The sequence below is a fragment of the Coregonus clupeaformis genome, chromosome 29, assembly GCF_020615455.1.
Source record: "Coregonus clupeaformis isolate EN_2021a chromosome 29, ASM2061545v1, whole genome shotgun sequence".
In the NCBI taxonomy this organism is placed as follows: Eukaryota; Metazoa; Chordata; class Actinopteri; order Salmoniformes; family Salmonidae; genus Coregonus; species Coregonus clupeaformis.
Window position 1 is genome coordinate 8,734,203 of NC_059220.1, and position 22,513 is coordinate 8,756,715.

Below are 22,513 nucleotides of genomic sequence, written 5' to 3' on the forward strand. Positions count from 1 at the left end.
TAAATTTTTTGAGAGGAATGGAAGATTCGATATAGGCCGATAGTTTTTTATATTTTCCGGGTCAAGGTTTGGCTTTTTCAAGAGAGGCTTTATCACTGCCACTTTTAGTGAGTTTGGTACACATCCGGTGGATAGAGAGCTGTTTATTATGTTCAACATAGGAGGGCCAAGCACAGGAAGCAGCTCCTTCAGCAGTTTAGTAGGAATAGGATCCAGTATGCAGCTTGAAGGTTTAGAGGCCATGATTATTTTCATCATTGTGTCAAGAGATATAGTACTAAAACACTTAAGTGTCTCTCCCGATCCCAGGCCCTCGCAGAGTTGTGCAGATCCAGGACAGCTAAGCCCTGGAGGAATACGCAGATTCAAAGAGGAGTCCGTAATTTGCTTTCTAATGGTCATGATCTTTTCCTCAAAGAAGTTCATGAATTTATTACTGCTGAAGTGAAAGCCATCCTCTCTTGGGGAATGCTGCTTTTTAGTTAGCTTTGCAACAGTATCAAAAAGAAATTTTGGATTATTCTTATTTTCCTCGATTAAGTTGGAAAAGTAGGATGATCGAGCAGCAGTGAGGGCTCTTCGGTACTGCACGGTACTGTCTTTCCAAGCTAGTCGGAAGACTTCCAGTTTGGTGTGGCGCCATTTCCGTTCCAATTTCCTGGAAGCTTGCTTCAAAGCTCGGGTATTTTCTGTATACCAGGGAGCTAGTTTCTTATGACAAATGTTTTTCGTTTTTAGGGGGTGCAACTGCATCTAGGGTATTGCGCAAGGTTAAATTGAGTTCCTCAGTTAAGTGGTTAACTGATTTTTGTCCTCTGACGTCCTTGGGTAGGCAGAAGGAGTCTGGAAGGGCATCAAGGAATTTTTGTGTTGTCTGAGAATTTATAGCACGACTTTTGATGCTCCTTGGTTGGGGTCTGAGCAGATTATTTGTTGCGATTGCAAACGTAATAAAATGGTGGTCCGATAGTCCAGGATTTTGTGGAAAAACATTAAGATCTACAACATTTATTCCATGGGACAAAACTAGGTCCAGAGTATGACTGTGGCAGTGAGTAGGTCCAGAGACATGTTGGACAAAACCCACTGAGTCGATGATGGCTCCGAAAGACTTTTGGAGTGGGTCTGTGGACTTCTCCATGTGAATATTAAAATCACCAAAAATTAGAATATGATCTGCTATGACTACAAGGTCTGATAGGAATTCAGGAAACTCAGAGAGGAACGCTGTATATGGCCCAGGAGGCCTGTAAACAGTAGCTATAAAAAGTGATTGAGTAGGCTGCATAGATTTCATGACTAGAAGCTCAAAAGATGAAAACGCCATTTTTTTTTTTTGTAAATTTAAATTTGCTATCGTAAATGTTAGCAACACCTCCGTCTTGCGGGATGCACAGGGAATATGGTCACTAGTGTAACCAGGAGGTGAGGCCTCATTTAACACAGCAAATTCATCAGGCTTAAGCCATGTTTCAGTCAGGCCAATCACATCAAGATTATGATCAGTGATTAGTTCATTGACTATGACTGCCTTTGAAGTGAGGGATCTAACATTAAGTAACCCTATTTTGAGATGTGAGGTATCACGATCTCTTTCAATAATGGCAGGAATGGAGGAGGTCTTTATCCTAATAAGATTGCTAGGGGTGAACACCGCCATGTTTAGTTTTGCCCAACCTAGGTCGAGGCACAGACACAGTCTCAATGGGTATGGCTGAGCTGACTACACTGACTATGCTATTGGCAGACTCCACTAAGCTGGCAGGTTGGCTAACAGCCTGCTGCCTGGCCTGCACCCTATTTCACTGTGGGGCTAGAGGAGTTAGAGCCCTATCTATGTTGGTAGATAAGAGGAGAGCACCCCTCCAGCTAGGATGGAGTCCGTCACTCCTCAGCAGGTCAGGCTTGGTCCTGTTTGTGGGTGAGTCCCAGAAAGAGGGCCAATTATCCACAAATGTTATCTTTTGGGAGGGGCAGAAAACAGTTTTCAACCAGCGATTGAGTGCTGAGACTCTGCTGTAGAGCTCGTCACTTCCCCTAACTGGGAGGGGGCCAGAGACAATTACTCGATGCCGACACATCTTTCTAGCTAATTTACACACTGAAGCTATGTTGCACTTGGTGACCTCTGACTGTTTCATCCTAACATCGTTGGTGCCGACGTGGATAACAATATCTCTATACTCTCTACACTCGCCAGTTTTAGCTTTAGCCAGCACCATCTTTAGATTAGCCTTAACGTCGGTAGCCCTGCCCCCTGGTAAACAGTGTATGATCGCTGGGTGATTCGTTTTAAGTCTAATACTGCGGGTAATGGAGTCGCCAATGACTAGGGTTTTCAATTTGTCAGAGCTAATGGTGGGAGCCTTCGGCGTCTCAGACCCCGTAACGGGAGGAGTAGAGACAAGAGAAGACTCAGACTCAGACTCCGACTCGCTACATAATGGGGAAAACCGGTTGAAGGTTTCTGTCGGCTGAATGAGCGACACCGGTTGAGCATTCCAACAGTATTTCCCTCCAGAAGCCATGAGAAAGTTGTCCGGCTGCGGGGACTGTGCGGGAGATTTATACTAACGTTACTGTCTGTACTTACTGGTGGCACAGACGCTGTTTCTTCCTTTCCTACACTGAAATTACCCTTGCCTAACGATTGCGTCTGAAGCTGGGCTTGTAGCACAGCTATTCTCGCCGTAAGGCGATCGTTCTCCTGTATATTATGAGTACAGCGACTGCAATTAGAAGACATCATGTTAATGTTACTACTTAGCTTCGGCTGTTGAAGATGTTGACGAACCATGTCCAGATAAAGCGTCCGGAGTGAAAAAGTTGAATAAGGGAAAAAAGTTGCGATGGAAAAATGGAAAATAAAGTAAAATTGGCAGCTAAAACGCACAGGAAAATGACTCTTCTGTCTCGGGATAAAAGCGGGATAAAACGTCCGGGGTGAAAAAAGTTTAACGAAAAAAGATGAGTGAGGACAAAACTAAAAAAGTTGGTAAATTTGTTGAACACAGAGATTGATTAAACGTTTATTAAAAGTAAAAGCGTGAATAGTTTGGCAGGTAGCCAAGTAGCAACAAACAGCACAGCAGCACGGAGACAAGTTTATCATTTTAAAAGGCTAATTGATCATTAGAAAACCGTTTTGCAATTATGTTAGCAAAGCTGAAAACTGTTGTGCTGATTAAAGAAGCAATAAAACTGGCCTTCTTGAGACTAGTTGAGTATCTGGAGCATCAGCAATTGTGGGTTCGATTACAGGCTCAAAATGGCCAGAAACAAATAACTTTCTTCTGAAACTCGTCAGTCTATTCTTGTTCTGAGAAATGAAGGCTATTCAATGCGAGAAATTGCCAAGAAACTGAAGATCTCGTACAACGCTGTGTACTACTCCCTTCACAGAACAGCGCAAACTGGCTCTAACCAGAATAGAAAGAGGAGTGGGAGGCCCCGGTGCACAACTGAGCAAGAGGACAAATACATTAGTGTGTCTAGTTTGAGAAACAGGCACCTCACAGGTCCTCAACTGGTAGCTTCATTAAATAGTACCCGCAAAACACCAGTCTCAACGTCAACAGTGAAGAGGCGACTTCGGGATGCTGACCTTCTAGGCAGAGTTGCAAAAGAAAAAGCCATATCTCAGACTGCCCATCTTAATCTTTTTATTTTTATTGGCCAGTCTGAGATATGGCTTTTTCATTGCAAATGATAAACTTTTAAAATGATAAACTTGGATTAGCAAACATAATGTGCCATTGGAACACAGGACTGATGGTTGCTGATAATGGGCCTCTGTACGCCTATGTAGATAATCCATTACAAATCAGCCGTTTCAAGCTACAATAGCAATTTACAACATTAACAATGTCTACACTGTATTTCTGATCAATGTGATGTTATTTAAATGGACAAAAAAATTGCTTTTCTTTCGAAAACAATGACATTTCTAAGTGACCCCAAACTTTTGAACGGTAGGGTATATCCCATTATATATCATATATCCCATTAAATATGATACATCCCATTATATATCATATTATATATCATATATCCCATTATATCCCATTATATATCATATATCCCATTATATATGATACATCCCATTATTTACATTTTACATTTTCGTCATTTAGCAGACGCTGTTATCCAGAGCGACTTACAAATTATATATCTTCTATATTATATATCCCATATATCCCATTATATGTCATATATCCCATTATATATTATATATCCCATTATATCCCATTATATATCATATATCCCATATATCCCATTATATATCATATATCCCATATATCCCATTATATATCATATATCCCATTATTTACATTATTTAGCAGACGCTCTTATCTAGAGCGACTTACAGTTAGTGAGTGCATACATTTTGATACTGGCCCCCCGTGGGAAATATATCATATATCCCATTATATATCCCATATATCCCATTATATATAATTATATCCCATTATATATCATATATCCCATTATACATCATATATCCCATTATACATCCCATATATTCCATTATATAAAATATATATCCCATTAAATATATTTTTTTATTTTACCTTTATTTAACTAGGCAAGTCAGCTAAGAACAAATTCTTATTTACAATGACGGCCTACTCCGGCCAAACCCAGACGACGCTAGGCCAATTGTGCGCCGCCCTATGGGACTCCCAATCACGGCCGGTTGTGATACAGCTTGGAATTAAACCAGGGGTCTGTAGTAACGCCTCAAGCACTGAGATGCAGTGCCTTAGACCGCTGCGCCACTCGGGATATATATCCCATTATATCCCATATATCCCATTATATATCATATATCCCATTATACATCCCATATATCCCATTATACTTCATATATCCCTTATATATCATGTATCCCATATATCCCATTATATATCATGTATCCCATATATCCCATTATATATCATATATCCCATATATCCCATTATACAGTGAGGGAAAAAAGTATTTGATCCCCTGCTGATTTTGTACGTTTGCCCACTGACAAAGACATGATCAGTGTATCATTTTAATTGTAAGTTTATTTGAACAGTGAGAGACAGAATAACAACAAATAAATCCAGAAAAACGCATGTCAAAAATTTTTATAAATTGATTTGCATTTTAATGAGGGAAATAAGTATTTGACCCCCTCTCAATCAGAAAGATTTCTGGCTCCCAGGTGTCTTTTATACAGGTAACGAGCTGAGTTTAGGAGCACACTCTTAAAGGGAGTGCTCCTAATCTCAGCTTGTTACCTGTATAAAAGACACCTGTCCAACGAAGCAATCAGTCAATCAGATTCCAAACTCTCCACCATGGCCAAGACCAAAAGCTCTCCAAGGATGTCAGGGACAAGATTGTAGACCTACAGATGGCTGGAATGGGCTACAAGACCATCGCCAAGCAGCTTGGTGAGAAGGTGACAACAGTTGGTGCGATTATTTGCAAATGGAAGAAACACAAAAGAACTGTCAATCTCCCTCGGCCTGGGGCTCCATGCAAGATCTCACCTCATGGAGTTGCAATGATCATGAGAACGGTGAGGAATCAGCCCAGAACTACACGGGAGGATCTTGTCAATGATCTCCAAGGCACTGGGACCATAGACACCAAGAAAACAATTGGTAACACACTACGCCGTGAAGGACTGAAATCCTGCAGCGCCCGCAAGGTCCCCCCTGCTCAGTAAAGCACGTATACAGGCCTGTCTGAAGTTTGCCAATGAACATCTGAACGATTCAGAGGAGAACTGGGTGAACGTGTTGTGGTCAGATGAGACCAAAATCGAGCTCTTTGGCATCAACTCAACTCGCCGTGTTTGGAGGACAAGGAATGCTGCCTATGACCCCAAGAACACCATCCCCACCGTCAAACATGGAGGTGGAAACATTATGCTTTGGGGGTGGACAACTTCACCGCATCAAAGGGACAATGGACGGGGCCATGTGTCGTCAAATCTTGGGTGAGAACCTCCTTCCCTCAGCCAGGGCATTGAAAATGGGTCGTGGATGGGTATTCCAGCATGACAATGACCCAAAACACACGGCCAAGGCAACAAAGGAGTGGCTCAAGAAGAAGCACATTAAGGTCCTGGAGTGGCCTAGCCAGTCTCCAGACCTTAATCCCATAGAAAATCTGTGTAGGGAGCTGAAGGTTCGAGTTGCCAAAGCGTCAGCCTCGAAACCTTAATGACTTGGAGAAGATCTCAAATCAAATCAAATCAAATCAAATTGTATTGGTCACATGCGCCGAATACAACAGGTGCAGACATTACAGTGAAATGCTTACTTACAGCCCTTAACCAACAGTGCATTTATTTTGAACAAAAAAGTAAGAATAAAACAACAACAAAAAAAAGTGTTGAGAAAAAAAGAGCAGAAGTAAAATAAAGTGACAGTAGGGAGGCTATATATACAGGGGGGTACCGTTGCAGAGTCAATGTGCGGAGGCACCGGCTAGTTGAGGTAGTTGAGGTAATATGTACATGTGGGTAGAGTTAAAGTGACTATGCATAAATACTTAACAGAGTAGCAGCAGCGTAAAAAGGATGGGGTGGGGGGCAGTGCAAATAGCCGGGTAGCCATGATTAGCTGTTCAGGAGTCTTATGGCTTGGGGGTAGAAGCTGTTGAGAAGTCTTTTGGACCTAGACTTGGCACTCCGGTACCGCTTGCCGTGCGGTAGCAGAGAGAACAGTCTATGACTAGGGTGGCTGGAGTCTTTGACAATTTTGAGGGCCTTCCTCTGACACCGCCTGGTATAGAGGTCCTGGATGGCAGGAAGCTTTGCCCCAGTGATGTACTGGGCCGTACGCACTACCCCTCTGTAGTGCCTTGCGGTCAGAGGCCAAGCAGTTGCCATACCAGGCGGTGATGCAACCAGTCAGGATGCTCTCGATGGTGCAGCTGTAGAATTTTTTGAGGATCTGAGGACCCATGCCAAATAATGAGATATTTGGCATGGGTCCTCTGCACAGAGGAGTGGAACAAAATCCCTCCTGAGATGTGTGCAAACCTGGTGGCCAACTACAAGAAACGTCTGACCTCTGTGATTGCCAACAACGGTTTTGCCATCAAGTACTAAGTCATGATTTGCAGAGGTGTCAAATACTTATTTCCCTCATTAAAATGCAAATTAATCCATAACATTTTTTGACATGTGTTTTTCTGGATTTTTTTGTTGTTATTCTGTCTCTCACTGTTCAAATAAACCTACCATTACATTTATAGACTGATCATGTCTTTGTCAGTGGGCAAACTTACAAAATCAGCAGGGGATCAAATACTTTTTTCCCTCACTGTATATCATATATCCCATATATCCAATTATATCTCATTATATATCATATATCCCATTATATATCATATATTCCATATATCCCATTATATATTAAATATCACATTATATATCACATTATAAATCATATATCACATTATGTATCTTATATCTCATTATATATCCCATTATGTATCATATATCCCATTATGTATCATATATCACATTATGTGTCTTATATCCCATTATATATCATATATCCCATTATGTATCTTATATCCCGTTATATAACATATATTCCATTATGTATCATATATCCCATTATGTATCATATATCCCATATATCCCATATATCCCATTATGTATCATATATCCCATTATGTATCATATATCCCATTATATCCCATTATATATCCCATTATGTATCATATATCCCATTATATATCATATATCCCATTATGTATGACAGCTTCTACCCCCAAGCCATAAGACTCCTGAACAGCTAATCATGGCTACCCGGACTATTTGCACTGCCCCCCACCCCCACCCCCCCACCACATCTTTTTACGCTGCTGCTACTCTGTTAATTATTTATGCATAGTCACTTTAACTCTACCCACATGTACATATTACTTCAACTACCTCAACTAGCCGGTACCCCCGCACATTGACTCTGCACCGGTACCCCCTGTATATATAGCCTCCCTACTGTTATTTTATTTTACTTCTGCTCTTTTTTTCTCAACACTTTTTTGTTGTTTCATTTTACTTTTTTATTGAAAATAAATGCACTGTTGGTTAAGGGCTGTAAGTAAGCATTTCACTGTAATGTCTACACCTGTTGTATTCGGCGCATGTGGCCAATAAAATTTGATTTGATTTGTATAATATATCCCATGATATATCATATATCACATTATGTATCATATATCCCATTATGTATCATATATCACATTATGTATCATATATCCCATTATGTATCATATATCCCATTATGTATCATATATCCCATTATGTATCATATATCCCATTATATCCCATTATATATCCCATTATATATCATATATCCCGTTACCAAATGAATAATGTGATACCCTTTCTTTTCTTCCTCCTTTGCTGTACTGTACTGTAGGTGTGATAGTTACTGCAGGCTCAGGCCCCTCACTAAAAAGATAGATAGCTAGATAGATATTATAGATAACTATGTACATGTCCCATTACCAAATAAATTATATAATTCCCCTTTCTTCCCCTTTCTTCCCCCCTGTACTGTAGGTGTGAGTTGCTGCAGGCCCAGGCCCTCAGTAAAGAGATGGATAGATATAGTACAGCTATAATATAATAATCTCTCTCTCTCTCTCTCTCTCTCTCTCTCTCTCTCTCTCTCTCTCTCTCTCTCTCTCTCTCTCTCGCCTCTCTCTCTCTCTCTCTCTCTCTCTCTCTCTCGCTCTGTACTGTAGGTGTGATAGAACGTTGGGAGTTGCTCCAGGCCCAGGCCCTCAGTAAAGAGATGCGTCTGAAGCAGAACCTTCAGCAGTGGCAGCAGTTCAACTCTGACCTCAACGCTGTGTGGGCGTGGCTGGAGCAGGCAGGGGAGGAGCTAGAGCAGCAACGGAGGCTGGACCTCAGCACTGACATCCAGACCATCGAGCTGCATATCAAAAAACTCAAGGTGACCTTTGAACTTTGGCTTTTTGCCTCCTGAGTTCAGCGTCCTCACTAGTATTACAACGCTTGCAAGGTTTGTAAGGCTTTCCCAAAGTTCTGGGGGTTTTCAGATATCACGGTTAGATGAATCCCAGTTGTATGATTCCCTCCCTGGTTATTGCCTCCTGTTCCGGGAATCCTCCAACTGGGATATCTGAAAAACCTGGGATCTTTGGGAAAGTTTTACAACCAGAAATGGGTATTTAAAAAATACTCTATGCTGATATGACACACTCTCAAATAATCTCTTTTCATATTGTCTATCTATAGGAGCTGCAGAAGGCTATTGACAAGCGTAAGGCCATTGTGCTGTCCATCAACCTGTGCAGTGCAGAGTTTGTCCAGTCTGCCACAGAGGAGTCCCAGGACCTGCAGGCCAGGCTGAAAGAGATGAACAACCGCTGGGACAGACTGGGCACCGCTCTGGGGGAGTGGAGGGCAGTGCTACAGAACGCCCTTATGCAGTGTCACGTAGGTGTCCAACTATCTATCCACCTAGCCTGGTCCCAGATCTGTGCTGTCTTGCCAACTTCAATGGCTGTTGAGGAGTTGGCAAGACAGCACAAACAGCTCTGGGACCAGGCTACTTACTGTTCACTTACAAAAAAATCCAAAACAGGACAAACCATGTTTGCATGTTGGACAACTGAGACAGGATACAATTAATTAGTGTTTCAATGACCTGAATATAAAGATCAAGGTTTATAATTAGTTAGACATATTAAATATGTTACTTTTGGTAGAAGTCATGACTTTTGGTAGAAGGTGAGTAGCGTGCATTTTGTATTCACATCTCCTCTCCTGTAGGACTTCCATGAGATGAGTCACGGCCTGCTACTATGGCTGGAGAACATTGACCGCAGGAGGAACGAGATTGTTCCCATCGACCCCATCCAGGACAGCAACACCCTCCATGAGCACCACAAAACACTCCTGGTACAGAAGCGTTTTAGTCATGTTATATTTAAGTGATAATGCCCGAGAAGACAGTGTTTGGAGGATATATTGGCACGGGTGTTGTTAGGCCCGAGATGAAGTCAATATGTCCTCCAAACACCGGCTTCTTGGGCATTATCACTTTTATACATTTTTTAAAGCTGTTTTCTAGTGACATATATTTGCAGTGGTGGAAAAAGTACCCAATTGTCATTTAAAAAAAAGATACCTTAACAGAAAATGACTCAAGTAAAAGTGAAAGTCTAAAAGTATCTGGTTTTAAATGTACTTAAGTACAGTGGTAGAAAAAGTACTCAGTTGTCATACTTGAGTAAAAGTACAAAGTAAAAGTAAATGCTATACATCAAATTCCTTATATTAAGCAAACCAGACGGCATGATTTTCTTATTATTTTTAATTACGGACAGACAGGGGCACACTCCAACACTCAGACATAATTTACAAACACAGTATTTGTGTTTCGTGAGTCCACCAGATCAGAGGTGAGTAGTCAGTAGGGATGACAACGCGTTATATTGATAGGTGCCATAATTCTGTCCTGCTTGAGCATTCTAAATGTAACGAATACTTTTAGGTGTCAGGGAAAATGTATGGAGTATAAAGTACATAATTTTCTTTAGGAATGTAGTGGAGTAAAAGTAAAAGTTGTCAAAAATATAAATAGTAAAGTACAGATACCCCAAAAAACGACTTAAGTAGTACTTAAAGTAATTTTACTTAAGTACTTTACACAACTGTTTATTTGGATACATCCATAACAATGAGCTAATGAGGTGTGATTTCGCCTGGCATAGAAAATGTGCTCACTCATCAGGACACTGTTGTTCAGAGGAGCTAGCCAACAACACAGCTAACACACTGCAAACTAGCTGCGTTTCGTTTTTCACCTTTTTCAATTGACATTTCTTTGTTTATATCCTTAAACAATGATGCCAGCTGATTCATGATTTCAACTGGCTGAGAAACGCTGCCTGCCTGTCTGTCTCGTCCCGACTTCCAACACGTTCATTACTATGGGACAGCTGGAGATCGAATTTGAATATTGAAACAATGTTATAAATGTCAGAGAGACCGACAGCAATGTTTATACAAATCTCTGCTGTTAAAAACTAAATGTTAGTCTAAAAGAAATGTGGAGATCAAGTTTATAAAGTGCCTGGCTGGGCTGATGAGACAGTGGATTATACAGTCAGATGGAACAGAGTAAATAGGCATTTTAACATCATAGATTTAGCCGGTGGTAACTTGTGGAATAGACACCGGCTGGAATGAGGTTTTAACCAATCAGCATTCAGGATTAGACCCACCTGTTGTATAACAAACCAAATTCTGTGTTTTAGTCATGTTATATCAAACCATATTCTGTGTTTAGTCATTACATTTACATTTTAGTCATTTAGCAGACGCTCTTATCCAGAGCGATTTACAGTAGTGAGTGCATACATTTTCATATATTTTTTTAGTTTTTCGTTGTTGTTTTATTCATGTTAATATATCAAACCATATTCTGTGTTTTAGTCATGTTAATATATCAAACCATATTCTGTGTTTTAGTCATGTTAATATACCAAACCATATTCTGTGAGGGCTGATTCGGGGTTAAGATAAGCGCACACAAATCTGACTTTTATATAAATCATTGATCGATGTCAACTGGAGACTTAAGTTAAGCGTGGGGATCTCAAATTTGAATATGGCCCTGAGAGACGGACACTTTGCAGTAAATAAAATGGTGATCCAACCTCCCTCACTCCCTTCACAGCAAATCCGCTGTGAACTGCTGGACACCCAGAGAAAGGTGTTGTCCCTGCAGGACATGTCCCTGCAGCTGCTGGTCAACAGCGAGGGCAGCGACTGTCTGGAGGCCAAGGAGAAGGTTCATGTCATCGGGAACCGCCGCAAACTGCTCTTCAAGGAGGTGACCAGAGACCTCAGAGAGCTGGAGAAGATTCTGGACATCTCCAGCAGCCAACAGGTAAGAACAGCAGCACTTTTACTGTACAATTAAATATAACAATTTAATGTATCTCCATGCAGTACACAAATTACACAATAATAAATAGTACAGGAGAAAAGTTTGTAGCGTTTCTCTACTGTATCTAACACCATTTCATGCTTGGTCTCCCTCCCTCCCTCTGTGTGGGCCACTTTCTCACTCCCCCCTCTATTCCTCTCTTTCTCCCTCCCTCTTGTCTCTCTCTCCTCTCTCCTCTCTCTCATCTCAGGATCTGTCTACGTGGTCGTCAGCTGATGAGCTGGACACCACCTCTGGTTCCATAAGCCCGGTGTCGGGCAGGAGCACGCAGAGTCGCAGTCGATCGGTAACATATAGTAATCTTCCTGACATGGTTACATGGTGCCGTACCAGAAGGAAGGTGTTTGGTACTTCCTCCCTAAGACTGACAGTGCATCACTTGTGCCCCCGAATGCAACGCCCAGTTCGCTCCAGTTTAAGGCCATGCGGAGTCACTCCCTCCCACCATGCCAGGACCTCTCCTTCTCATCTCTTATCTGTACACCTTCCTACATGTATATACTTTCCCCACCAAACTCTGACCCTTTTTCCACACCTTTATCCTTTCATGTTATATCCTCTCCCAGAGACAAACCCACCAGAGCATTGGAGACATCATTATACCCCCTATTTAAAATGTTGTATCTTCTCATCTTGATTTACTTTCCCCCTAAACTTCAACATCTACCTCTGCTATCTCCTGACCGACTGTGTCCCGTCTTGTTCTTCTATTCTTTAGAGTCCTGTAGTTTTAGGTCCCTATAGTTTTAGAGTCCTGTAGTTTTAGAGTCCTGTAGTTTTAGAGTCCTGTAGTTTTAGGTCCCTATAGTTTTAGAGTCCTGTAGTTTTAGGTCCCTATAGTTTTAGTGTCATGTAGTTTTAGGTCCCTATAGTTTTAGAGTCCTGTAGTTTTAGAGTCCTGTAGTTTTAGTGTCCTGTAGTTTTAGTGTCCTGTAGTTTTAGAGTCCTGTAGTTTTAGAGTCCTGTAGTTTTAGTGTCCTGTAGTTTTAGGTCCCTGTAGTTTTAGTGTCATGTAGTTTTAGGTCCCTGCAGTTTTAGGTCCCTATAGTTTTAGAGTCCTGTAGTTTTAGGTCCCTATAGTTTTAGAGTCCTGTAGTTTTAGGTCCCTGCAGTTTTAGGTCCCTGCAGTTTTAGGTCCCTGTAGTTTTAGGTCCCTGCAGTTTTAGAGTCCTGTAGTTTTAGGTCCCTGTAGTTTTAGAGTCCTGTAGTTTTAGAGTCCTGTAGTTTTAGAGTCCTGTAGTTTTAGAGTCCTGTAGTTTTAGGTCCCTGTAGTTTTAGGTCCCTGTAGTTTTAGAGTCCTGTAGTTTTAGGTCCCTGTAGTTTTAGGTCCCTGTAGTTTAGTGCTCATGGAATACTGGCTCTGATACTGCTGGAAACACAAAGTAGAACATTTAATCCCACTTGGTTGTCATCAATTCAATTCTATTGAAGGCAAAAACAATTTATTTAAGTTTTTTTCTGAAGTAATTATTTTTCTTCACGTCAATCCCAGTGATTGATCTCAATGATTTTAAGATTCAGTACATGTATATCTTACATTTGTTACGTCTGTCTTCCACATAGCAAATCATGCATAATATCATAGCATACAAGTTGTGCTTCAGCAGCGTAAGAATTCCCTTTGTTCCAAATAACAGCATGGCCATCCAGCTGTAGCGGTTCAAAGTAGCTGTACACTTTGAAAAAGCTAGTTTCCTTGTTTTCTCTTGTCACCTTCCTTCACATATTTGATTTGTTGCTGCTCTTCAATTCTTTCATTTGGGATATTTTATTTTCATCGGTAGCTTTGTTCTTTATTTGCCTGGACTGAAACATACTCTCTTTCTTTTACCCCCCTGTTCATTGCAAACAGCAACGGGGCAAATGTAGTCTGTCACAGCAGACCTCTGGACCCTCTGTGAGCAGTCCACACAGATCACACAGGTACATTTCTCCTGGTTTCTAGAACACCCAGAATATAATAATAATAGAACATGTTACACCTGTTCTGGAACCTCAGTCCATTGTGCTGCACTGCACTGACAACACATACAGTACATTGTGCTGCACTGCACTGACAACACATACAGTACATTGCAACAACTGTATTGTAAAATAAATAATAGAAAACCCTGAATGCTGATTTTTACTTCCAAAGGTTCATAAAAGGTTAATGAAAAATGAATTCCATCATCTTCTACCATTCTAGACACTATGTAGACGCTATAGGGTTGGACAGAAAATGTGGTTATATCCCACACATCCTTTACACTACAGTTCTGCAATAACAATATATATAGGCCTCTTCGTTGCCAATGTCCTCGGCTGCTTGATTAACTACGCTACCCAGAATGCACCTTGGGTGCTTAACATACTGTAAACAGTTTCTCTAATACCTCTTGGTAACTAGAGCTCTACCACTCCTTCTCTACTGCTAGGGAACACACACACTTGTTCTCTTGAATTGCCAAGCCAGCAAGCGTCTGCAATGAACAACATACAAGTCTACCTCTCCACCATCTCCCCATCACTCCCCTCATCCAGCCATCTGTGGGTCTCCCCTATCAGGTCTCCATGTGTGGAATGTTAGGGGGCACTTTGATCACAGTCTAGAGTCTAGACAGACAGACCTGAGGGTAAAACGGACATCATCGTCATCCAGCTATGCATACCATGATTTATAATTTTTGTAGGATTCCCTTTGGTGTAAGCTAATTCAAATAGGCCCCATTGTCAGCTATGCCAGAGAAACAGCAGGTAAAGTGTTGTAAATCAGAACACTGTTGTTGTGGTACTGTAGTGTTCATCCCTTACCTGAGAAATTAGTTCATAGTGAATAGTACAAATATGTTATTTAGCATATTAATAGATATAGTCTGTCTTCTCAGTTTGACAGCAGCCCAATCAGATTAGGGTATATTAAGATGGTTCTGCTTCTGACTAATGCTACATAGAGCTTCACCTAGCTACCCACTTTAAAACCGACTGCTCTATGCTGCTATGCTCCTGTCTTGGCATGCTTTTGCATTTAACAGGATATAAACTCCTCACAGAGAGGTCTTGGAGGACTATCTAAAATATTCAGCTGCTACTTGCAGCATGCATTTTGTCGCCCAGCCTAACACCTTGCATCCTTTTTAAAGGAATGTCAGCTCAACACCAGTGGAGGCTGCTGAGGGGAGAACGGCTCATAATAATGGCTGGAACGGAGCAAATGGATTGACATCAAACACATGGAAACCATGTATTTGATACCATTCCACTAATTCCGCTCCAGCCATTACCACGAGCCCGTCCTCCCTAATTAAGGTGCCACCAACCTCCTGTGGTCAACACCCTGTATTTGTTTTATGGGTTTAGAAAGGATTTCTTGAAAATGTTTGTCAATGTTTGTCAAGTGTCATTCAAATGACTGTCGCTGTGTTGATTACCAATATAAACTGGTAATTTCATCATGTTTGTGTCAATACACAGTTCATCATTATATAATTGTAGAGCATGAACTATCATAGTTCCTCAAGATAATTTGGGAGAATTTCTGTCTTGTAAACTACAAAGGAAACATTTGATTCTGTTGAATCCAATGCCAAAATGGATAGTTGGATGGATGGTCTGGTCTGGATGCATGACCTTAGCTCTACAGTAGGTGTCATAACCTAAATCTGCTTGGCTTGGTGTTGTTGTTGTTGTGTGCCCTCCGTGTCGTATCCTATCAGGTTTCCCGTCGCTGGGTCCGCTTCCTCCCGTTCTGAGGCAGAGGGGACTTCATCGTCGCATTTCCTGTACCGCGTCCTATGGGTGGCGGTGCCCCTCCAGTTGCTCCTCCTCCTGCTGCTGGTGGGCGTGGTCTGTCTGGTGCCAATGTACGTGGGGAATTTCAACTGCAGCCAGTCCAATAACTTTGCCCGTTCCTTCAACCCTATGCTACAATACACCAACGGGCCCCCTCCTGTATAGTCTTACATGACAGACCAAACGTTTGGTTCTGGGTGCCGAGCGAGATGACAAATGCCAGCCTGGCCCTGGTATGGAGATGAACCTGAGGAGGACTGTTGGGGTTTTTGCATAAGCGAGCAACATAGGAAGCCAAACCTTAAACTGATATCATCTTTGTACTGTATGGATGAATTACAGCAGCTCTCTTAACTTAGCTTTTCACTCGTCATCTTTTAGTTTTCTGTCGTGCTGTATGTTTAGACGAAGAAGCGTCCTTGGAGCAGCAAACGTAAGAAGCAAAAATGTTTCTGACTGCGGTCAGTGGAAATCAACTGGATACCGGAACTGTTAAGGTACAACACATGCCATGTGTTGCCATTTCTCACCTAGTTCAATGCAGAGCATATACCCTGTGAATTTGCCTGTTGTAACAATTGAACACTTGTAAAATAACATTTTAAGATGACTTATATTGCAATAATATTTTTACATGTGTTTTGGCATGCGGTTATAATCTTTGCTTTTACTTATGGCTGTGTCCGTGATGAATATTAGATTTTTAATCTGAATTATAACTGGGTGTAAGAATCTATTTAGTCTGAATTGTGTGTTGAATGTGTATGTAAAACAAAGACAATAATGAAGAGTTATTTGCTATAAACTGTTTAAAAGCATAAGAAACCTTGAAAAATCACGTTCTGTATGGAAATAATGTACTGAACACACATTGTTATTTTTCTAACTGAAAATATGGATTATACCGACTAACTATTAATCAAAAGTGTAACGAATTATAAAACGACTGTATATTTTCTATGGCTCTGTGTTTAGTATTATTGTATAACAGTCCAGGATTACTTAACATATTCTGTACATAATATAAATGTATATCTATAATGTATATCTGACCCTAAATCACAAATATTGAATGCCAAATTGTCATTTTGATTCTGTCTTTTATTCAACATAATTTATCTCTGTAGGCAGCAACATTTCTATCTTTGGATCTTACTTTGCATACTTCATAAACTCAATTCAAATCACAATTTCAATGGGGGAAAAAAACCATATGATACCTCTCATTGATTCATTTCATTTTGAGAATTTAAATAAATAATTCATTTCATTCAGGTGCCTGTCTTGAGCAGAGTTCTCTGATTGAGGAGATTTAGGCCTAAATCAGTGCTACAGCGGGAGACTGCATTCACGGTTAACGCTGCATTTTGTCGGCTCAATCGGAAATTACCTATTTCAATCACGCTATAGTGCTGATCTTCAGTGGTGGGAAAAGTACCCAATTGTCATACTTGAGTAAAAGTAAAGATACCTTAATAGAAAATTACTCAAGTAAAAGTAAAAGTCACCCAGTAAAATACCCAGTAAAATACTACTTGAGTAAAAGTCTAAAAGTATTTGGTTTTAAATATACTTAAGTATCAAAAGTAAAAGTATAAATCATTTTACATTCCTTATATTAAGCGAACCAGACTGCACAATATTTTTGATTTTTTAATTTACAGACAGCCAGGGGCACAGGCCAACACTCAGACATAATTTACAAACGAAGCATTTGTGTTTAGTGAGTCTGCCAGATAAGAGGCAGTAGGGATGACCAGGGATGTTCTCTTCATGTGTGTGAATTGGACCATTTTCCTGTCCTGCTAAGCATTCGAAATGTAACGAGTACTTTTGGGTGTCAGGGAAAATATATGGAGTAAAAAGTACATTATTTTCTTTAGGAATGTAGTGGAGTAAAAGTTGTCAAAAATATAAATAGTAAGTAAAGTAAAAGTACAGATACCCCCCCCCCCAAAAAAAAATACGTAAACAGAACTTTAAAGTATTTTTACTTACAATTACATTTACATTTACGTCATTTAGCAGACGCTCTTATCCAGAGCGACTTACAAATTGGTGCATCCACCTTATAGCCAGTGGGATAACCACAATATATATATATTATTTTTTGGGGGGGTAGAAGGATTACTTTATCCTATCCCAGGTATTCCTTAAAGAGGTGGGGTTTCAAGTGTCTCCGGAAGGTGGTGAGTGACTTACAGTTGAAGTCAGAAGTTTTTCAACCACTCCACAAATTTCTTGTTAACAAACTATAGTTTTGGCAAGTCGGTTAGAACATCTACTTTGTGCATGACACAAGTAATTTTTACAACAATTGTTTACAGACAGATTATTTCACTTATAATTCACTGTATCACAATTCCAGTGGGTCAGAAGTTTACATACATTAAGTTGACTGTGCCTTTAAACAGCTTGGAAAATTCCAGAAAATGATGTCGGCTTTAGAAGCTTCTAATAGGCTAATTGACATCATTTGAGTCAATTGGAGGTGTACCTGTGGATGTACAGTACAATATTTATACAATGCTCAATTAGGATTTTTTTTAAAAATACAATTTGGACATATTGAAACTATAAAAGTGCATCCATTCGTGTGTGAGCTGGCATGTGTGTGTGCATGCCTGTGCGTGATAATACGACTATGTATCCATCCATCCCCCCCACCTCTCTCTCCCTGTCAGTGAGCTGGGCCATTCTGTCTGAGGGTGGTGTGCTGCTGCTGAGCCTCCCTGGCCTGATGCTCCTGGCTCTGTAGGTCTGTCCTGGATGTAGTCAGCCTCTCCTCCACCTGGTCCTTGCCCTTCTCCATCTCCTCCAGACTCTTACTCTGCTCCCCAATGATCTGGCTCCGCTCCAGGACTTTGAGCTTAGATACAGCATTCCAAATTCCACAGGAATGCCCTTTTTTTGTTTCATCATATTACTTCACAAAAACAGAACATTGCAACCAATGGTAAGTTATAACAATGTTATACAGAGGTAGAAATTATACTGTCAGTAAACTATTATCACAGTTTACATATAATACAATGCTCAATTTAGAGTCTTGTACAGGTATTTCACAGGCAGTTAGAGGATGAAGACCGAGAAGAGTAGGTAGTTGAAGTTATATGACTCTGCCTCTAGAGGATGTGTGGGCTGTAGCCGTCCTGCCCTCTACCTTCAGCTCATTGGTGTGTGACAACTGGGCCTTGAGCTCTGTGATGGAGACGGGGGGAGCGGCAGGTAGCTTAGTGGTTAAGAGCGTTGTGCCAGTAACCGAAAGGTCTCTGGTTCTAATCCCCGAGCCGACTAGGTGAAAAATCTGTCGATGTGCCCTTGAGCAAGGCCCTTAACCCTAATTGCTCCTGTAAGTCGCTCTGGATAAGAGCGTCTGCTAAATGACTAAAATGTAAATGTAAATGAGACCTTGCTGGGACCCAATTCCCCCTGCAGTCGCTCCACCTTCTTCTGTAGAATAGAATACAATAGAATATAACAGATACTTTAGATAGAATATAATATATTCTTTAGATACAACACAATAGATACTTCACGTCTATTTTGTGAGTAAAATACAATTGGTCTTCTGCCTATCTCAACCCCGCTGTTGGTTACATGCCTTTCTCAAGGCGTCAATGGCAGGAGATGGTACCTGGGATCACAGACCAGCAGCCCTCCGGTTGCTGATTCAGTTCCCACTTTTTTGCTCCCAGCCCGGGGCTTGAACCAGCAACATTCTGGCTATCACCCCGCCTCTCCAACCTCAAGGCTACCTGTAGCTTCCTAGCGGTGACATGGGCGTGGTCAGGCTCCACGGCCAGGGCTGAGCGACTCCTCCTGCTCTCCTCCATTAGCTCAGACACCTTCCTCCTCAACAGCTCCATGTGGAGCTCTTTACTCTCCAACCGCTCCTTCTGGAGCTGTAATTGCAGACGACATGGTAAACGGTAAACAGGTGTTTATCAGTTTAAGCATACAATGATACAGTACTAGGAGATGAACAGTAATGATATGAACTAGATTGACAGAATGAGACAATAATAACAAAGTGTAATACTGTATATACATATTACAGCGCTTAAGTAGTAGCTAGTTACAGTAGCTACAAGTTTCATTTAGCTTTCTCTGTAGGTTATGTACCAAGGTCTTCCTCTCCACCAAAGCCGTCCCTTCCAGTTTGACAAGTTGCTCTGCTCGAGACAGAATGAGCTGTAGCCTCATGTCGAAGCACAGGTCGGTGGCGATGCTGTCTACCTTCATCCTCTCTGACAGCTGTTCCAGGAACTGCTCATACTGCATTGGAAAACACAAGGGCCATGTTTACAAAGTGTCTCAGAGTTGGAGTGCTGATCTGGGATCAATTTAGCCTTTTAAATAATATATGCCATTAAGTAGACGCTTTTGTCAAAAGAGACTAACAGTCACGTGAGCATACATTTTACGCAAGGGTGGTCATAACGGATACGCCAGGGAGCTGATCCTAGTTCAGCACTTTGTGAATACAGGCCCAGGCAGTAATATCTCTGCTATTCCAGTAACATCAAAATGCATTTGCAGTAAATGTGCCTGTGCCACTTTAGTAAGAGGCTGCTAATGGACCTGTACCTTTGGTATTAAGGAAAGCCTGTACACATCGTACGCTGATCCCCTGCTTTATTCCTACGCCAACATGTAGCACAGGAGCAGCATTGACTGGACACATCCTCACTGACCTGGGACAGCCTCCTCTCCATCTCCTTCATGGTCTGACAGGAGATATCGGAGGATACAACATAAAAGCTGATAAAGAATGTATGTGCTCAAGCTTATTGCAATGTGTTTTGTCTACTAGCTTTCCAGTTTTCCGTCCTGCATGTATTATAGTGTGTTGTGTTTGTATGCTGATGTCACAAAGTTAATTTCCATGTAAAGTATATCATATCATATTGTAATGTGCATCCACTGTATAGTACAAACACTGCATCCATTATAGGCCATCGTTCAAACATTATACCTCCAGGATTTAAAATCCTGATTGATTATCTATTAATAGAATATAATCTTTAATGGAAACTGTCACACAATGTATTAACAATGTAGTAGCATAAGAACAGAAAAAACACAGTGAGAGAATAGAACCCTACCTACCGCTATCATGCTCTCCTGCCTGGTGCAGAGGTCCCTGAGTGTCTGTATTTTCTCCTCAGTGGGCATTGAGAGATCTGGCTGTAGAAGGGCCCATATCTCCCCCAGGAGGGCACGCAGTCTCCCTTATGAATAGGGTCACAGAATTCAGGAAATGTTCCCAAAATTGCCAGGTTTTCTAGAAAACCCGGTTGAAGGAGTCTCGGAATCAGGAGGGAATAACTAAAGAGGGAATCCTCCAAATGGGAATTCTGGGAAAGTTTCTGGTATCTTTCCAAGAGGATTTCTGGGGGAATATTGTGGAATATTGCAATCCTACATGTGAAGCCTGGTTCTCCCCCTGGCTGTTCTGGAGCTTCCCTTCCAGCTCCTGGATCTGCCTCTCCAGGCACCCTGTCTCCTGCTTCTCTACTAGGCTCTGGTTCTCCATTTGTGTGCTCTTCTTGGCCAGCAAGGCACAGTCTAACTCCTGGAAGACACATTTCCACAAGGAAACATCTTAATACAAAAAACGCAAATAGATAACTATTTAATGTGCATAATCCATGTGTGATGATTTAAAACATTAATTGATTCTTATACACACAACACAGATTACAGATGACAGTAGTACCCTACTGAGCCAATTCCAAGCCATACTGCGCTGGAAAATATATACACTACGTGATCAAAAGTATGTGGACATCTGCTCCACAAACAATGAACACTGATGTTGGGCGATTAGGCCTGGCTCGCAGTCAGCGTTCCAATTCATCCCAAAGGTGTTCGATGGGGTTGAGGTCAGGGCTCTGTGCAGGCCAGTCAAGTTCTTCCACACCGATCCCGACAAACCATTTCTGTATGGACCTCGCTTTGTGCACGGGGGCATTGTCATGCTGAAACAGGAAAGGGCCTTCCCTAAACTGTTGCCACAAAGTTGGAAGAACATTATTCCTCCTCCACCAAACTTTACAGTTTGCACTATGCATTGGGGCAGGTAGCATTCTCCTGGCATCCGCCAAACCCAGATTTGTCCGTTGGACTGCCAGATGGTGAAGCGTGATTCATCACTCCAGAGAACACGTTTCCACTGCTCCAGAGTCCAATGGTGGCGAGCTTTACACCACTCCAGCCGACGCTTGGCATTGCGCATGGTGATCTTAGGCTTGTGTGCGGCTGCTCGGCCATGGATACCCATTTCATGAAGCTCCCGACTAACAGTTCTTGTGCTGACGTTGCTTCCAGAGGCAGTTTGGAACTCGGTGGTGAGTGTTGCAACCGAGGACAGACAATTTTTACACGCTACGTGCTTCAGCACTCAGTGGTCCCGTTCTGTGAGCTTGTGTGGCCTACCACTTCGCGGCTGAGCCATTGTTGCTCCTAGATGTTTCCACTTCACAATAACAGCACTTACTGTTGACCGGGGCAGCTCTAGCAGGGCAGAAATGTGAGAACTGACTTGTTGGAAAGGTGGCATCCAATGACGGTGCCATGTTGAAAGTCACTGAACTCTTCACTGAGGCCATTCTACTATGGAGATTGCATGGCTGTTTGCTCGATTTTATACACCTGTCAGCAACAGGTGTGGCTGACATAGCCATCCCAACTAATTTGAAGGTGTGTCCACATACTTTTGCATATATAGTGTATCTGAGCCAGCACAGGAC

The 22,513-nt window shown here is 41.6% G+C and overlaps 1 protein-coding gene across 2 annotated transcripts in view; it reads left to right on the forward strand.

Moving 5' to 3' along the window:
- Positions 1-16,850, forward strand: part of LOC121544644 (nesprin-1) — a 169,297-nt gene extending 152,447 nt beyond the window's left edge. Inside the window, exons 144-150 of one of the 2 annotated variants that reach the window (XM_041854654.2) lie at positions 8,749-8,960; positions 9,266-9,466; positions 9,803-9,931; positions 11,715-11,927; positions 12,178-12,273; positions 13,840-13,910; positions 15,683-16,850. In XM_041854654.2, the coding sequence (XP_041710588.2) occupies positions 8,749-8,960; positions 9,266-9,466; positions 9,803-9,931; positions 11,715-11,927; positions 12,178-12,273; positions 13,840-13,910; positions 15,683-15,923 (1,163 nt within the window). In that variant the 3' untranslated portion in view covers positions 15,924-16,850. The remainder of the gene's footprint in view (positions 1-8,748; positions 8,961-9,265; positions 9,467-9,802; positions 9,932-11,714; positions 11,928-12,177; positions 12,274-13,839; positions 13,911-15,682) is intronic. The other variant, XM_041854653.2, reaches the window with a different exon arrangement.
- The last annotated feature ends 5,663 nt before the right edge of the window (positions 16,851-22,513 follow it).